General features: G+C 32.8%; 1 protein-coding gene across 1 annotated transcript in view; it reads left to right on the forward strand.

Annotated features, from left to right (window-relative positions):
* The window catches only part of LOC145241411 (axonemal dynein light chain domain-containing protein 1-like), a 182,933-nt gene that overhangs the window by 5,666 nt on the left and 158,493 nt on the right, over nucleotides 1-18,774 (forward strand). The window contains exons 2-5 of the mRNA XM_080104340.1: nucleotides 4,206-4,266; nucleotides 8,307-8,458; nucleotides 13,559-13,659; nucleotides 16,339-16,447. Of these exons, the coding sequence (XP_079960466.1) occupies nucleotides 4,212-4,266; nucleotides 8,307-8,458; nucleotides 13,559-13,659; nucleotides 16,339-16,447 (417 nt within the window). The 5' untranslated portion in view covers nucleotides 4,206-4,211. The remainder of the gene's footprint in view (nucleotides 1-4,205; nucleotides 4,267-8,306; nucleotides 8,459-13,558; nucleotides 13,660-16,338; nucleotides 16,448-18,774) is intronic.

Here is an 18,774-nt window from a genome sequence, read left to right on the forward strand (position 1 = left end):
GTTGAAGGTTCTTCTCCCGTCAAAAGATATGAGTTACCATATATTTCAGTGTGTAAAGCAACCGTCAGATAAGACAGGGTACAAAATTGGAGCAAATTTTCATAAATTTATCATATATATATATATATATATATATATATATATATATATATATATATATATATATACTAGCTGCACCCTGCCACGCGTTGCAGTGGAATTTGGTGTAATGGAAAAATTTAATAAAAGAGAAAATGCATGTTTCTTATATTAGTACAGCAATCCACTGCAAAAAGTGAAAAAAAGGCGAAACTGAAAAAAATGGTACTCTTGCAGAATTTGATCTGGATCCTCGAGAGTTTCTGTCAATCATTCATGTTTTGGACTTGACCAACAATCAGTGGATGAAGCCGAACGTAGCAAAAATGTTGAAACGCTAAATGTTTTTTTTTTTTTTGTTGTTGTTTTAAAAAATGTGAGTTAGTAATTAATATTTGGTTGATGGTGGGGGGAGGGAGGGGTTACTATACACAGATTCGAAAAAGTCGTCCAAAAACAAATAAATGAAAGCAAAGGTAAGGTAATTTACGTTTCTACCTAATTGGATAATTGTTTAGTGTTTTTATGTAATGTAAAATGTTTAATTGGCTCAAAAAACAGAAATGGTCGCAAATTCTGTTGAATACGTTAAGTTTGGGAAAGTAAGTTGAAAACTAAAAACTATACAAAACAGTGTCTGAAACTCACCGAACATATGTTACCATGACATAGGCTGGCATAATCGGTAGGTTTCTGACAGTATTTTTTATAGTTTTTTAGTTTTAACTCACTTTCTCTAACTTAAAGTAATCAACAGTGTCCACCACCATTTGTAGCTTTCAAATACACCAATAAACACTGTTTTTCGAGCCGACTAAACGTTACATTAAATGAAAAGGGTTTATATTACTAAACACAGATACAAAGAAGTTGTCAAAAAATAAATATATAACAAATAAATGTTACCAAAGGCAAGAAAAGTAAGTGTTCTACCTAACTGGATAAGATTTTAGTGTTTTTATGTAATGTATAATCGGTTCAAAAACATTCAATGTTTATCGGTATATCTGAAAAATACAAATGGCGGCAGACTGTATCGAACACGTTAAGTTTGGGGAAATTTTGGGAAAATGAGTTTAAACTAAAAAACTATACAAAATATTGTTAGGAACTCACTCAATATATGTTACCATGATGTAGGCTGGCATATAATCGGTGGTTTTAAACTTTTGCTCGATACAGGTGACGACTTTTAAAAATCCCTTTTAGTGATTACCTGGTTTGAGGATATTTGTACAACTAAACGGCAAATCTGCTAAAAAAAATCCGGTATTATTTTACTTTAAGGCCCGTTTCACGTTCATATATAACGAAATATTTTATTGTAGATTTCGGTGTGCTAAAAACGAATCTGCAAACCGTTTATGTAGCAAAAAAAAAGTTTTCATGACATTCATGAAATTACTTTTCCGAAAAGTGGGTGATCACTTTTCAATCTAAAATTAACTTAGAATGAGCACCCACTTTCTGGCCACCTGAGAAAGGGGCATTTTTCTGTTTCTTGGCTAAAAAGTTTTTTGTCTGATTTCTTTTGCATGGTAATAACCCCTGAACTCTGGGACTATTTTCCATTTAACAGCCGTAGCCTTCGTTTACGCTATGCGTAAGCATAAACGAAAGCTGTTTAGCCAATAAACATGGGAAAAAATCCCCCCTCTCTCAGGTGGCTAGAAAGTGGGTGCTCATTTTAAGTTAAATTTACATGGAAAAGTGATCGCCACTTTTTCGAAAAAGTAATTTCTTCATATCATAAAAACTATTTTTTTGCGACGGAAACGGTTTGCAGATTCGTTTTTAGCACACCAAAATCTACAAAAAAATTTTTGTTATTTACGAACGTGAGACGCACAGCCCTTAATGGAAAATTATATCAAAAATCCGGGGGAAAATAGTTTTCAATAAAAACAGCAAATGAATTTGATAGAAAAAAAATGGATGCTATTTTTTTTTTCTTTCTGTGTGTTTCTTGGCTAAAAAGTCTTTTTGTTTGATTTCTTTTGCATGGTATTAACCCCTGAACTCTGGGACTATTTTCCATTTCACAGACGTAGCCTTTGTTTATGCTATGCGTGAGCATAAACGAAAACTGTTAAATATGCATTCGCGTACCAAACTGCCTTGTCAAAAAAACCTTTAAGCCAATAAACACGAAAATAAATGCCCCTTCCTCAGGTGGCCAGAAAGTGGGTGCTCATTTTAAGTTAAATTTAGATGGAAAAGTGATCACCCACTTTTCGAAAAAAAAATTTTCTTCAGATCATGAAAACTATTTTGGTACTCCTTGGGCGTTGAGTTCCATGGCGACCCGCAGAATTATTTAATGGTCGTTCCCTTAGTACCCCCCTAGTCAAGGCTAACGCATGCGCACGTAACATTTTTTATTTATTTACTTACGTGGTGGAGTTTCTATACTGATAGGTTTTTTGAAATTTTTTCACTGGATTATTATTGATTGAACACTAACCAGATTATGAAAAAAAATTGAAAAAAAAAAAAAAATCATTTCAACATTTGAAAGGGGTACTCACTTTTTAGTTACCACGTTCTGGTAAATCGGTCACTTTTTATTTATTTTTTTTCTACATACGGAAGTGTCTTCGGGAGATATAAAATGGTCGCATGTTGACGAAGCAATGTATCGGGAGGCGTACGGGATTAAAAATTATTGGTAAATTTTTAGATTAGGTCCACCTCCTCAATTTTCTTTTAAATGACGACTTGCAATGGTTTTCGACTATGCTGAATACGAAAATCGCATCGAAATTTTGCAGAAATAAGTAGTTATCAAGATATAAAAAGTTGTATTATGCATTGTAATCTTTGGCGGCCATCTTTTTTACGTGTGTGTATTTGTTTATGGCGCGTGTGCACGTAAAAAGATGGCCGACGAAGAATACAATGCATAATACAACTATTTATTTCCGCAAAATTTCAATGCAATTTGCGTGTTCAGCATACTCGGAAACCTATAAATGTCGTCATTGAAAGGAAAATTGTGGAGGTGGACCTAATCTAAAAAAATACCAAATTATTAAACATTTCTCCAGCATGTTAGTGAAATTTATAATACTTTAAAAAAATTAAAAAGAAACAAAACAAAAGTTTTGAAAAAAAACTCACCTTTCACAAAAACAATTAAAAAAAAAAAAAACACAAACTGACTAAATAAGTAAAAAAAAAAAAATAATTAAAAATCTCGAAACTTTATTTTCATGAAAACAATAAAAAAAAGTCCTGTTCTCTCTATTTTTTTTTCTTTGAGAAACAAATATATTTCTGACTTACAAATGCGGTAGAGACTCATTATTTTTACTTTCTATGGTTTTGATATACCGCGTTTTTATTGCTTACAAAATGGGTGACTGATTTATCAGAACGTTGTAACTAAAAAGTGAGCACCCACCACTTTCAAATGTCGAAATAATGATTTCTTTTTTACATTTTTTTTTTTAATAATCTGTTAATTAGTGTCCAATCAATAATAATCCAGTGAAAAAAATTCCAAAAACCTATAAGTATAGAAATTAAGCATGGGAGTAATGGTTGTACAACAACGTCGCCTTTCGCACTTTTACAAACATTTTTTAAAAAAAGTAACTAAACCATTTATTGATAATTTGTCACGTGTACAAACATTTATTTATTTACGTAGGCTTAACTCCTTTCATGAATAAGAAAAGTTTTACTCTTTAAGAATAATAAAAGGAAAAAGTTACTGAACATTTATAAAAGGACTTCTTTTCATGAAGGCCAGAGGAATAGTTGGCCGAAAATTCGTGAAACAACAACTAATAAAGATGAGAATAATAGTCCGCAATAAATAAAAATGGTGCTAATGCAGAGAGCGATCCGCGCTATTTTTTAAATCATATTTCCACGTTTAAATCTCAGTACCCGGTATTTCAAATTTCGAGTCTATAGACTAAAAATTGACAGAGTTATTGCGTAGGGAAATGTACACAGACAGACAGACACACAGACACACAGACAGACAGACACATTCACTTTTATAGATATATAGATTAGTTGAACATAAAAGTAAATATGCTGTTCCATTTTTCCCCCACTTTTCTTTTTAAATACATTGTTTCTCCTTGTTCTACAAACATTTATTTTATTCATTTCAGTCCGAAATGACGACAGTAGAGGCTAACCGAAAGGTGAATAATGGCAAGCTTGAATGCAAAGGTAAATTGTTAAATCTTATTTTTTTATTTTTATTTATTTCTTATACCAGTATACAATACTCTCTCTCTCTCTCTCTCTCTCTCTCTCTCTCCCTCTCTCTCTCTCTCTCTCTAAGGAGAAAGTAATCCTTGGGAGATGGTTTAATGACCACAGAACAGATACTATGGCACACACACCTCAATAAAAAGAGGATATAATGCCTGGAAGAATGGTATTGTAATAACAGAACAGATACTAAACTATGCTCCCCCCCCCACACACACCAAATAAAGGAGAACATAATGCCTGGAAGGATGGTCACATGCTCACAGAACAATTATGGCGAAAGGAGAATGTAATATCCTGAAAATTAATACATTATTCTGAAACAGCATTTGAGCATTAAAAGATATTGCAATAAGTACAAAGCAATAAAAGTAGTAGTATAGTTTTGGCTTCAGATGCCAAAGAAGGTTCTGAGGTTGAATGTTATATGCATACAACAGAGGCTATTAGTCATGCCACTTGGTTGCATCACTGATGAAGATGATGACACAGCTGCAGCAAAAGAAGAGTTCGATGAAATCTTATCATATTTTTCTGTCTTATCTCGAACGATTATTGTAAAAACACCTTATGCGTTATTGCAGACCTAAAAATCTTACGTTTATAATCACCTCTATGATAACAAAATCGTAATTAATTAATAAAATGTCATTTTACAAAACCAATACGCAAATATAAGGATGTTTTATTTATTGTCCTACTAGCTTGGCAGGCTGAGAGCAGGCTCAAGGCGTTTCCTCAAATTGTGCCAATGGAGAAGCACTTGTAAAGATGTCAATTCATGATGGTCTCTAATGTGACATGTCTGTTGAAGAAGTTCAGCATAGCAGGGCCTGTCACTCCACTCATCTCCATGAGTTTCAAGACTGATTTTAAATGGGCATCTTGTAGCAACCCCCCCTAATGAACTATACTCTCTGACGGATCAATGCTTCCCTGTAAGTTCTCCGGCCATAGACTGGCCAATCGACAGGCAGGGCGCATTGATCCTACTGTCCCCAAAAAGAGTGCAGGGAAGATCCAACAGTCAGCACAGAGCCGCGAGCGAAGACACACCTTCCTCTCCTCCTCACCCAGCACCGAGAGTCCAACGTGGACCTGACTCAAGAACTTCGAGCTCCACCACTATTATCCCGTGGAATAAAGACTTGCAAAGGTTTAATGTTAAAAGGAGTTTGTCATTTTTTATCGAGGGTTCTAAAAGATAAATAATTAGCTGAGGTACAACTACCCCACTAAAATCTCACACCCAGACTGTAGACTCACTTCTCAATACTGATTATTTTTTCAGAGCTTGATAAAAAACAAGAAAAAAAAACAGGATCTGAAAGAATCTGTTAGGAAGAGGATCAGATTCATACTCTGCTCAGTTTTTACTAGGATTTCATGGACAATTTTCTGTTGCACTCATCAAATGCACAGAGCTAAATGAAGGTAATGCCAAACACATGCTCTAGAATAAAAAAAATATTTAGTCCTGGTCACTATTCTCTTTTTTAATCAGATTTACAGAAGGCCATTTAAAAATACACAAAATCAAAGTAATGACTATCAGTTATATGCTGCACATCAACCTCAATTAAAACTTTAATTATAATGATTCTGGATACTTAATTACTCATCATTCATTTTTTATTACATGAATAATTTATTTTTACTTGTACAATCTTCAAGTGCATCTTATTGAACTCAGGAATCCTTGGGTCAAACTCGGGAATCTTTATGTACTTTCAAAATTAACCCAGTATTTCCATCAGCATTATTCACTAAAACAAGGTTTCCCAAACTTCAAGACACCATGGAGCTCCTGAGCAGGGCAAAGGTTTTTCATGGAACACTAACAAGACAATTTCTAAAATAAATATGGAAAACATTAATTTAAAATTTTAACACTAGCTAATGATATTTTTTATTTTCTTTTTCATTAACCATTCTGAAACTCTTTACACCTGTAGTTATGTATCGTATCTCTTTCCAATATAAAAGATCAACAATTAAATGTCTGCAGCCATTTAATTTTTCCTTATAAAGAAAGAGCTTCCAGAGACCCTCAGTCTCACTCATGGAGCCCCACTTTGGGAAACCCTAGAATAAAAGATGTGACAGAGGACCAGTTATCTTGAGAACACAGGCACTCTAGAACATTTTTCAACACATATCTTTAGACATGAACTTATATACTTTAAGGGGTAGATTGTTCTTGTTCTGTCAGTCATAATCAGGTAGTAGTGTTAGATAAGTAACTTTTATTTCTATTCTGAATATCATCTGCAGAGAAGTTCTTCAATCTCCAGAAATGTGTCTCTCAAAACCGATTGTGTAATTTGCTTTATTGCTCCAGACAAAGCATGAAGTCACTTGATGTAAGGAATTAAAAAAGAAATAAATTAAAAAAAATGATTAAATAAATAAAACACTTCAAGGTCAAAATGATAAATGTTATACAGTAAAAGATAAATGTTATGTGGATAAATTCCAAGCTAGAAAACAGCAATTCTTCCTGCTTTGTCAGAAACATCACGTATGGAGTGTGAGGACTAAAGGGCAAAATAAGGGAAGCGAGAGTTGTGAGGCTGCTGTAAATCCAATGTTCACTTTCTGCTTTCCATGCTCAAGACAAAGCATGAAGCCAGTTGATGGAAGGAGCTAAAAAAAAATACTTAAATAAATAAAATCAAATAAATAAAAGACTTCAAAGTCAAGAACTAACGTTAAATATTATATTGATAAATTCCGACCCAGTAAACAGCATTTATTCCTCCTTTGTCAGAACATCGCTCATGGAACGTGAAGACTAAAAGACAAAATAAGAGAAGCAAGAGTTACGAGGCTGCCTCAACTGAAGGTCCAGTTTCTGTTCTCTATGCTTTTATCAGAAAAAACGTTTTAAGAATAATGCACAAGATAAGAGCAGTAGTTCAAAGAATCTAAATGATACAAATCCTTATCTAAATTAATTCGAAAACATAAAATTTGTAAAGTTCAAATTTCTCTGAATTTCTAAATTTTCTAAAACAGTGCCGCCATTAACTGCAGTGAGACGCCAACATTAGTACAGGGTGGAACGATAAATTTGTCACCCTAAAGAAAACAACACTACAGCTTTATTTTAAAACTTTTATTGAAAAAATCAATTCAGGTAACTTGATTATGTAGTAAAGCTGACATCTATTCAATGTAGCTGCCTTCAGCCTCAATCACCCCCATCGATATGGGTTCGGAACTAGGAGCACACCTTTTCCATAAGCACCGGCTGGAGCTCAGAAGATGGCGGCAATCAGGCTGGCTTTGGTGTTGTGGGAGGTCCTGTTGGTGATGTTCTCAATGTATGACCAAACAAAGTAGTCCACTGGGTTCAGGTCAGGTGAGAAGGGTGGCCAGTGAGAGAAGAGTGCAAAGTTGTAGCACTCCTTCTGAAGCCAAACCTGGGTCTCTTTGGATGTGGGCCAGCACCAAGTCCTGCTGCTACATCCAGGTTCTGCCAGCGGCCACCGGATTGCACTAGGGGATCACCACACTCTTCACATCCAAGTACACTCTGGTGTTAACTTTCAAGCCGAATTTGAAGATGTGAGGTGGCATGATGTGCCCTTCACTTGAAACCACACCAAAGACCATAACCATGGCCAGAAACTCTGTTGAGCTGTACCCTCAAGCATTGAACCATTTGGATTTTAATTTTGAGGGTGCTGACAATGATGCTGTTGTCATAACTTGGATCAATAGAAAGCATGAGTTCTACAGCGGCACATTTCTGATCTTGGTCATTGAACATTGTTAGTTTCAGACATAATGGAAGGCTCCTATCGCTTTTGGGATTTGTACACAACTGGTCAACTAGTTGATGGTCTGCAACAAAAAAAGAAAACCGGTTTTCATCAAATGGAAATGGAATCATTTCGTTTTTCTAGGGCGACAATTTTTTCCTTCCACCTTGTAATTCTCTTGTAATCACCTGCATCAAAATGTTTTTTTCTTTTGTTGTTCTTTTTTAGAGTCTCTGCCAAATATTGGAATCCCAGAAAGCGATTCTAAAGAATGTGATTATGTACCAAAGGAGGTTCTCTTTGCTTTGACGCGGATGCCGGAATCTCACAAAGTACTAGAGCCAACAAAAAGACAGCCAACAGATTTGGACGCATTGGTCGTACGTATAAAAATAAGAATCTATATTCTTAAGATAGATCTATAGCAGTGATATGTTCACAAACTATTTTCAGTGCTAGTCCATAGATGTCCGACCAGAAAAATAACAAAAATAAAGAAATATCTTTATGATAAACGTACCTGTGACAGAAAGAAAATATTGTACTCCAAAAATTACATAAATTCATCAAGTACTATTATTTTTATGAAGGAAATAATTTTTAAGAGATTAATGGGAATTTGTAGGCATTACAACAATGTACAAGTATGATTTTAAACTCTATTTTTGAAGATGGTTTTAATGGGGATATAACTAGTGATGAATTTGAGTTTTTCCAATGCCCTCTCCTCCATGTTAAGGATGACTTTTAAAAATCTCACAAGTTTGAATTTTTTGGAATTATCTCCCTTGTCCTTTAAAACGGCGTTGAGAGATTATCAATCATTTGATTTGATTTTTTTTTTTTTAAATAAAGTTACCCGGCTAATTTATGTGATTTTTGATACACAATATATTCTTTCCACCATGGGTATGTAAACCATAAAATTTTTTTATTTATTTTTGTTTTTTTTATGGAGTGGGGATGTTATGAACATGCACTTTATTTTCTTTTGAACAGGTTAATTCTTCCATGTAGAGTGATTAACACACGATCCAAACACTTTGAGTGGGAGGCATTTTAGTTGAACTCTACAGCGTGTAAATGCTAAATTGGCAATTTGAGATCTCAAACTTTGGCACTTGTACAGTTTAATCAAGATGTTAAAAAATGTAAATATCGAAAAAAAAGTTTAAATTGTACGTATCCGTTATGGAATGAAGTCCTCCGAAAAAAAAAAAATTTCACTTAATTTCATCAAGTAGTTTTTGTTTTACAGTGAAAAAGCAATTTGTTATGATACCGAGCAAAAGGTTCGATTTTTAGGAAGAAAAACTAGTATTAAAGATGGGGAGGGAGTGTCAGCGCTTTAACTTGAGTTATCTCGCCGTGGCGTGTTCTAAACTCCAAACAATAATTTAAAAAATTCCAAGATGTCTGCCTTCAACGCACTCTCATAAAAACGTGTTTTTCTGCTGTAAAAAAAACAAAACATATTTGATCAAATTAAGTGAAATTTTTTTTCAGAGATCTTTAGTTCAAAATGGATACATACAATATAACCTTTTTTCGATATTTTCATTTTTTAATGTCTTGATTAAACTGTACAAGTGCCCAAACTTTAATCCTTGATAAGGAAGAGACAGCAAAAGTTTTGTGTATGTTTATTTAACTGTTTTATTAAATGCAAACAAATACAAACATTTTATTCTTTGCGTCCACAACTTGCTGAATGTGAGCTCTAAAAGCACGACAGGCCTTGACAGCTGACACTTTTTTGATAGTGCAGAATGCTTGCCTTATGGAGGTTTTCAGGGAGGCCACACTGTTATGGGGGCGAGCATTAGAGTCTTTCTCAACATCACCCCATAACCAATAGTCACAGGGGTTCAAATCTGGTAAGCTAGAAGGCCAGGTATTTGAGAGCACAAAAAGTGGCAACTCTCTCTTCAAGAAGGTTTGCACTGTTTTTGACCCATGAGCAGGTGCAGAGTCCTGGATGAACATCACTTTCTTAGGATAATATTTCTTCGTAATCCAGAGTAAGAAAACTTCCTCTAGAATTATCAGATATTCTGCCATATTGATCTTTAAGTCCGCTTCAATGAAGTGAGGGGGCATGACTTTCCTATCGCTGGCAACAGCTCCAAACACCATGACAGAAGCAGGTTGTTTATTCTGCACGACTGTAAGAACACCAGAAAGGTCATTGGTGATAACTCTCGAGTTTCTGCAGTTGGAAACTTTGTCTACAACAAACTTTTCTCATCCACAAAAATGTGTATGGTACTACGATGGTATTTCAGATGATTGAGTAGTAAGGGGCTTCTCTCTTTATGAATGATCTTAGATTTTACTTTAAGAATATTACAATGTGGTCTGCAATATGACTTCATCCAAAAATCTTTCTGTACTGCATTAGAAATGGTCATTTTGATCAGATTCTGCTTTTTCGTCAGTTCAGCCATTAACTGTGATGGATTTGCTGCAATGGAATGTTTCAAACCATCGAGAAACCTTCTCTTGCGGATTTTATCACTTGTCAGACTGTGAGCCTTCCTTTGGGTGTCTTTACCTTCCCTTAAGTTCAACATGATAAACAGTCCTAGGAACATAACCAGTGTCTCTGATAATATCAGACGCCTTATGCCCAATGCGGAACAATTTAGCAATAACATTCTATGATTAAATTCTACACTAGCACTCATTATTTTTAGTATTTTTAGGTGGCTAATCTGGAACATCTGACTCTAAAGAGTACAGCCAGTAACATTTCAGATTGATAATGCTGCTTTAAAACACCTAAATTGTGGATTGAAATTACTTCCACTTTATCGTATACACCCTGTATATATAGAAAAAACAAAAAAGAAAAGGTCTAATGAGACGCAAAGCAAATTTCACTACACGGGTTGTATCAAAACGTTTGATGAGATGTAGAGCACTGTTCATGGTACGCAGGTCTGAACGCTCTCCCAACTCCTCCCAGCGATCTGCTTTTATCATGTCCGGGCATGCCTCATTAGCAGGTCTGTCATGTGACCATGCAAGAACTGTATGTCCAACAAATGGATGTGCGACCTAATTGATTTAGCAAGTACATGCGCACTAACTGATTCGGCGTGCAGCAATATTTATTGTTACATAAATCATTCATTGTCCCTTACTCTTTGTTGGTAAAGCGATGTGTAAAAAAAAACTGATTTAAAATATGAAGGAAGAGTTTTTCAATATATTATGGCCATCAGTTGCTACAAGTAATATCAGAATCACCTAAATCTAAAAGCAGCCAACTACAGTATGTCCATCTTTGAAGCCAACGTTAACATGAATGATTCTGTGCTATGAAACAGGTGCTGTCAGGAATTGTGCATCTCGATGTATTTTAAGAAATAAAAGGTAAGATGGTCAACAACTTGAAATTTGAAATATAAACTTTTGTTATATATATATATATATTTATTTGATAAAAGAACGCAACTGTTCCCCCCCTCCAATCTTAAAAAGGTCCTTGTCGATAAGACAAAAATTATACAACGTGAAAATAATATAAAAAAATTAAAAAATTCTTGAAGCGTTATACATTAGAACTCATCAACTTACTATAAATAATATTGTATTCGAGAAAAGCAGCAATATATTAAAATGTCTTGCGTAGCGTGTAAGGTATGCTGATAGTGCCCACGAAATTGCAGATTTTAATACTTGAATTTTTAATCGACTTCTCATCAACTTTATATATTTTAACTTACCATCACCGAACGCAGTTTAATGTATATTTTATTTTTCACTTTTTAATTTCCATTTTCGCTCCTCCTCGCCTTTACTTCTTCAACACCTGAAGAGGATTTGTGGACGAATCGAAAGCACTCGTGACAGTAACAACTATGGAATGTTTATTAATATTTTCGATTTTGATATAAAAAGGAATATACGGAAAATCAAAAACTTAGAAAAAAAAAGAATAATAAAGCAAAGTGTTTCCATTGCATTTAATAATGTTTGCTTGAATGAAAAAATACTGCCGAAATATACCAATTTCATTTTCTTCACTACATTCCCTCTGCTTCACTTTTTTTGTTTTCAAGTAAGATCTTTGACTTACTTGTTGTTTCATCAAATACTTCTGCATGCAAAATCCGATCCCGCATTTTGCTAATTCCTACCCTCTGATGAGAAGGAGAGTATTTCTTCGAAACTCCGTGGATTAAGGACTATCCTTTTATCTAGTGTTTCCTTTTCAGATTAAATATGTTTTTAACTCATTTCAAAGTGTTTTTTAACATATTTCATTAACTGCTTGCTCATATTATAAGCTCTATTTCCTATTTGGTTTTATCGAGCTTTTACATCTGGTTGAGATAATTTTATAAATATTAATTCTTTAATATTTATAATATACTTTCCTTTAATTTTACCATCTTGGATCATTTTGGTAAATTTAATTGTAATTTTTATTTTATATATATATATATATATATATATATATATATATATATATATATATATATATATATATATATACCCACCACTACACAACATGCAGATGGGACGACATTGACAAGCAATATATGCTTCCTTTGATTAATTATTATTTTCTTAAATAATATGAAAACCCTCCTTCCTTTTCCCATGTTAAGAATAGCTTTCTTGTCTGCTTCACTACGGGTAATTATCCATCCAAGTGGACAGCAGAAATCAAAAAGAGCAGACAATCTTGACCATAACCCAACAGACTAGTAAAAATAAGGACACAACATCATTAAACCTGAACCAAGATATTTTGGTCAATTTGTTTGACCATATCCCATGAAACCATTAAAGTTCAATTTCGCTTTAATTATCTACATATTTATAAAAGTGAGAATGTGTGTATGATAGAGGACAATTTTCAACTTATATACTCAATAAATATTTGATCTATAGACTTGAAATTTGGTATATAGGGTATTCAGACATGCTGAAAACTTCTTAATCGGTTTTCATATGGAAAAAAGGGCTGCTAAGAGGTCAAAAATGTGGGGTTCATTGGATTTTTATCTGTTTGCCAACTGTTTCACGAATGCACATGCGTGAATTGTTCACAACAGATTCCTTATGTTAAGAATAAGTAGGTTTGAAAACACATTTTAAAGATCGTGTCAGGCTGGTTTAATGGTTATCATACTTGACTCACTGTCTTTAGGTTTTGGTTTCGATCTCAACTCAAGTATTTTTTTTTGCTTACAAAATGTGAACTGTTTAGAACAAACATAACTCGCATACACATGTTTCAGTTTTTGCATAAATTAAAATATAATATTTATGCATATTTTATGACCGAGCAACGCCAGGTGGCCTGCTAGTTCTCTAATAAAAATCAACTTTATTTCACTTTTTGAAGATACATAAAAAAAAAAAAAAAAAATGGAAAAAATATGATGAAAAACAGAATTTCTTTATATGTTATTGTGTAAACAATATAAAAATATAGAAACAAGATTCTTATTTTATTTAAACAGGTTGCTGGCAGAAAACGCCCAAGCAATGTTTGGCACCATAAGCGACGTGACAAACTAAAACATCTCACAGATGAAACAATGTGTATTTGTGGAGCTGGCAGGTTTGTACAAAATAATTTATAACACCCTGATGCCATTTTGACGAGAAAGACAAAAACAAAATAATAAATAGCTAATTGCTAAAATCGTTATAATGACTATTATCAGCAAACACAGTCTTAAATTGGAAGCCATATTTAATTTCAGAAGAGTTTCCAATGGGTAGTTATTCTATGCAAGTCCTGGAGATGAAGAATTCTCGGTGGGCAGCTGTTCTGTACAGATTCTGGACTTTATAATTTTGCAGCCATGTTGACACAAGAAATTATGTGTTGCAATGCTAAGAGATTTAATTTTTATGGAGCAATTCTAGTTTCTGACTGGTTGATAGCAGAACGTGAATTAATTTGATTCGTCAGTTCCTATCAGCAGCGTTTATAAACAGAATCTCCCCAAGTTTGAGAGAGCGTAACCTCATTAGATATAAAAAATATTGCAGCACACAGATACTGCATTTTTATCTTAAGTAATTTTACATTGGAGTAACGTTTTGGTCCATTGCAGAAGTGCTAATCTGTATGTAATGTGTTTGCATTGGCTACTACAGTAATTAGCATAGTTGGGTTTTGTAACGTATAAGTAGCTTGCATACAATAATCCAGCACTTCATTAGCTTGTCTGTTAAGTAAACCACATAAGCAGAATATATTTAATCTTATTTTCTAAGCAATTTCCACTTTTTACTTATAATAAGCAGTGAAATTGAGTATACTGAGTTCATTCCTATTTGATATTGTAATAAGTAATTTTTTTAAAAAATCCTATTTAAAATAATTGGTAAAAAATGTATTTCAAAAATATAGTGTCAAACTAGAGTGAACTAAAAATTATAGTGTCAAATTATAGGGTGAACTAAAAATTATAGTGTCAAATTAGAGTTAGCAAAAAATATAAATTCGAATTACAGCTAAAAATATAGTGTCAAATTATCGCTAAAAAATATAGTGTTAAATTAGACTGATCTAAAAATTATAGTGTCAAATTATAGGTGAACCAAAAATTATAATGTCAGATCATAGGTAAACTAAAAATTATAGTGTCAAATTATAGGGTAAACTAAAAATTATAGTGTTAAATAAGAATGAGCTATAAATAGTGTAGAGTGAACTAAAAATTATAATGTTAAATAACTATATAAATATATACATAACTATCGTGCCAAATTAGAATGATCTAAAAATTATAGTATCAAATTCGAGTGAGCTAAAAGAATATGAAGTCAAATTACATCTAAAAATATAGTATCAAATTACAGCTAAAAATATAGTATCAAATTACAGCTAAAAATATAGTATCAAATTATAGCTAAAAATATAGTATCAAATAATAGCTAAAATATAGTATCAAATAATAGCTAAAAATATAGTATCAAATTATAGCTAAAAATATCGTATCAAATTACAGCTAAAAATATAGTATCAAATTATAGCTAAAAATATAGTATCAAATTATAGCTAAAAATATAGTATCAAATTATAGCTAAAAATATAGTATCAAATTACAGCTAAAAATATAGTATCAAATTACAGCTAAAAATATAGTATGAAATTATAGCTAAAAATATAGTATGAAATTATAGCTAAAAATATAGTATCAAATTACAGCTAAAAATATAGTATCAAATTACAACTAAAAATATAGTATGAAATTATAGTTAAAAATATAGTATCAAATTACAGCTAAAAATATAGTATCAAATTATAGCTAAAAATATAGTATCAAATTATAGCTAAAAATATAGTATCAAATTACAACTAAAAATATAGTATCAAATTATAGCTAAAAATATAGTATCAAATTACAGCTAAAAATATAGTATCAAATTATAGCTAAAAATATAGTATCAAATTATAGCTAAAGCTATTGTGCCAAATTAGAGCTAAAAATATAGTATCAAATTAAAGCTATTGTGCCAAATTAGAGCATATTCAATCTGTTGTTATCACTTTTTTTAATACAGTAGTGAACATTCCAAAACCAAATGTATATTTATTTTTTATTCATAATATTTTATTGTCTTACATATATTTCGTTGAATGGTGGGAAAACACTAATCAACTCATCAGAGACAGTTTGTATATTCCTCAGCAAAAATAAAAAAGCAGTTGGAGATCTTTTTTATACACATATATATTTATAAGGTGATAAAAATATAGAAATTTTATATTAGATTCTATCTTGATAAAAATATGCTTGATATCAAAAACAGAGCATTAATATAAGAAAAAAATAATAGAATGAACAAAATATAAAAATTTACATTATTTATTCATGAAAAGTTCAAAATCAAGGAATATAATGAAAAATTTTCCTTATTCCATGGATTTTTAAAAATTAGTCCTTTTTCCTCAGAGGCAATAACTCGCAAAATAAAACTATAGAAGTGCTGTTTAGCATCAACTTGAACACTTTAAAAATTGCAGTGTTCAAAAAAGTATTCGCTTTTCTTTTCTTTTTTTCTTTTACAAGGGAGGCACCACTTATTAAGGTCTGTTTTTCATTTCGCTAGCTCATTCTTTTCTTCCCTAAAACCAAGACAACACTTTCTTTGACCAATCGGAGAATAATGTCAACAAGTGTCAATTTAAAGCTAAAAAATTATTATTAGAATAACGAATTTCTGTAATGCATTTGTTTAAATTTCTTTGTAATGTGTTCTTTTTTTCTTTTACTGATTTTAGGGACACTTCCTTCCTTTACGATGTTCCAAAAATCGACAGGAAATCTGAAAAGTCCACTAAATATGACATAAATTTTATTGGAGGCATAGCTGAGAAAAAAAATCTCAAAGTAAGTATTCATAAATTGTTATATTGTTATTATTTTTGTTGTTTCTTCTCGCTTCTCCTGTCCTTCTTTTTCTCCTCCTACTCCTAAACCATACTTTCTCTCCTCCTCCTCATTCTTTTCCTCCTACCCTGTCTTTCTCCTTCTACTCCTCCATTCACTTCTCATATTGCTGTTTTCCCTCCTCTCCTCTCCTCACCTCCTCTCCCTTTCTTATTCTATCTTACTTTCTTCTTTTCCTCCTTCTATTCTCCCTCTTTTTCCCCCTCTCTTGTGTCATGATAAAAGATTTTTAAGTTTTAGAACTTTATACACGCTTTTTGTTTTGCATTTTTGGATCACACTGGGGAGGGAGCGGTAAGCAATGTTTATTTTAAATAGAGAAACATGTGTAACGTTGTCTGGGAACCAACACGTAGCCTCAGTCGCAAAGCAGACAAAGAATAGAAAAGAATTTCAACTGAGGTTTTTTTTTTGTTGTACAACAATTATTTCCTTATTCTCTCACTACCGCTATGATGTCCCTCATCTCTACAGCAATGCCAGCAGCACTCCTACACCGATCTTTTAAAGAAAGCATTTGGATGTGACGCTCAGCACATGTGCTCAGTTTCTACCCAAGGCCTGTTCTGAGTGAACCCTGCTCTTTTAAAATGTTGGATGATCTTAGCCACTGTGCTGCAGCTCAGTTTGAAGGTGTTAGCAATCTTCTTGTAGCCTTGGCCATCTTTATGAACAATATATTTTTTCAGATCATCAGAGAGTTCTTTGCCATATGGTGCCATGTTGGAACTTTCAGTGACTAGTAAGAGAGAGTGTGAGAGCTGCACTACAAATTTGAATACACCAGCTTTCTATGAACACATGGCATAGTTACACTAATCAGTCACATGACATTGTTGAGGGAGAAAAAAAGCAGTACCCAATTTAGACATTTAGGTGCGTAGTTTTTTTTAGGATTGTACTCACTATTTAGAGGTGTAGTTTCTTAGGGGTGTACTCATTTATTTCTGCCAGAGATTAAGCTTTTAATGGCTATATTTTGAGTTATTTTGAGGGGAAAATAAATGAACTCTGTTATATATGCTGTAGACAGACTACTTTGCATTGTGTCAAAAAAAAATCAGTTTTTCAGTGTTGAACCATGAAGAGATATGCTTAAATATTTCAGGAAATGTGAGGCATGTACTTCTTGAACATGCTCTCGAACATCATCCACGTCTCTAATGTGATCGTCTTCTCGAATGTGCTCTCTCTCCTTTTTATAGTCTTCTTTTTCCTTACCATGACGTCATTTCACTCACGGCTTGCATATAGCCGTCTGCACTATGCTACACATGAAATTTACTGAACAAATTGCACTTTATATTATAGTTGGATTACACCAAAACAACAGGAAAGTAAACTTTGCAAACTTTGATCAATCATTTTTTATTTCTTTGTTGGTTTTGCTCATTATTTTTCACGCACCGTTTTCGACATATTATCTGTTAAAAAGCAAAAGAAAAAAAAAACAAAACAAAAAAAAAATGAATGAAAGATAATACAATGATAAAAACTAGAAGCTTTGATAGAATGTTTTTTTTTTTTTTTCATGGAAATCACTCCAGACAAGGCGTGAAGCCACTTAATGTAAGGAGCTAACAAGAATGGAAGATGATTATCGCAAAGACAGGAAATACATATTGCATGAATGATGTTTCTGTCTACAGGACATAGGGTTTCAATGTTCCAGAACTTTCATTAAATGATGGAATGAAATAAGGGAATATAGTTTTAGATAAAATATGAATAAGTTTTCTGTTAGAAATATTTCACTTATCTAGTCACACTGAATTTTATGTAAAAAAAAATCCCATTTGTATTACTTATTTTGATTGGGTTATTGTTCTCATCTTGAGTGTTATCTATGCAACATTTCGATTGGTGTAGCCTCTGACCTTCGTCAGGCATGTTGGTCACCATCTGGAAAAAGAAAGGAGAAAAGTTACTAGCTCTGTAGGTGGTTTCGTATTCTTGGAATTGTTTTTGCTTTTTTCGCCGTCGTTTTGTATATGGGAAAAAAATTTGGTTGACAAAAAACAACTCCAAGAATACGAAACCATCTATGGAGTCAGTAAATTTTCTTTTTTTTTTTTTCAAGATGGCGACCAACATGCCTGACAAAGATTGGAGGCTACACTGACTGAAACGTTGCACAGATAACAGTCGAGATGAGAACAATAGTCTGATCAAAATAAGTAATACAAATGGGATTTTTTTTACATAAATTTCAGCGTGACTGAATAAGTGAAATATTTCTAACAGAAAACTTATTCATAGTTTATCTA

The sequence above is a fragment of the Euprymna scolopes genome, chromosome 20, assembly GCF_053919585.1.
Source record: "Euprymna scolopes isolate OS-2025 chromosome 20, ASM5391958v1, whole genome shotgun sequence".
NCBI classification, from domain to species: Eukaryota; Metazoa; Mollusca; class Cephalopoda; order Sepiida; family Sepiolidae; genus Euprymna; species Euprymna scolopes.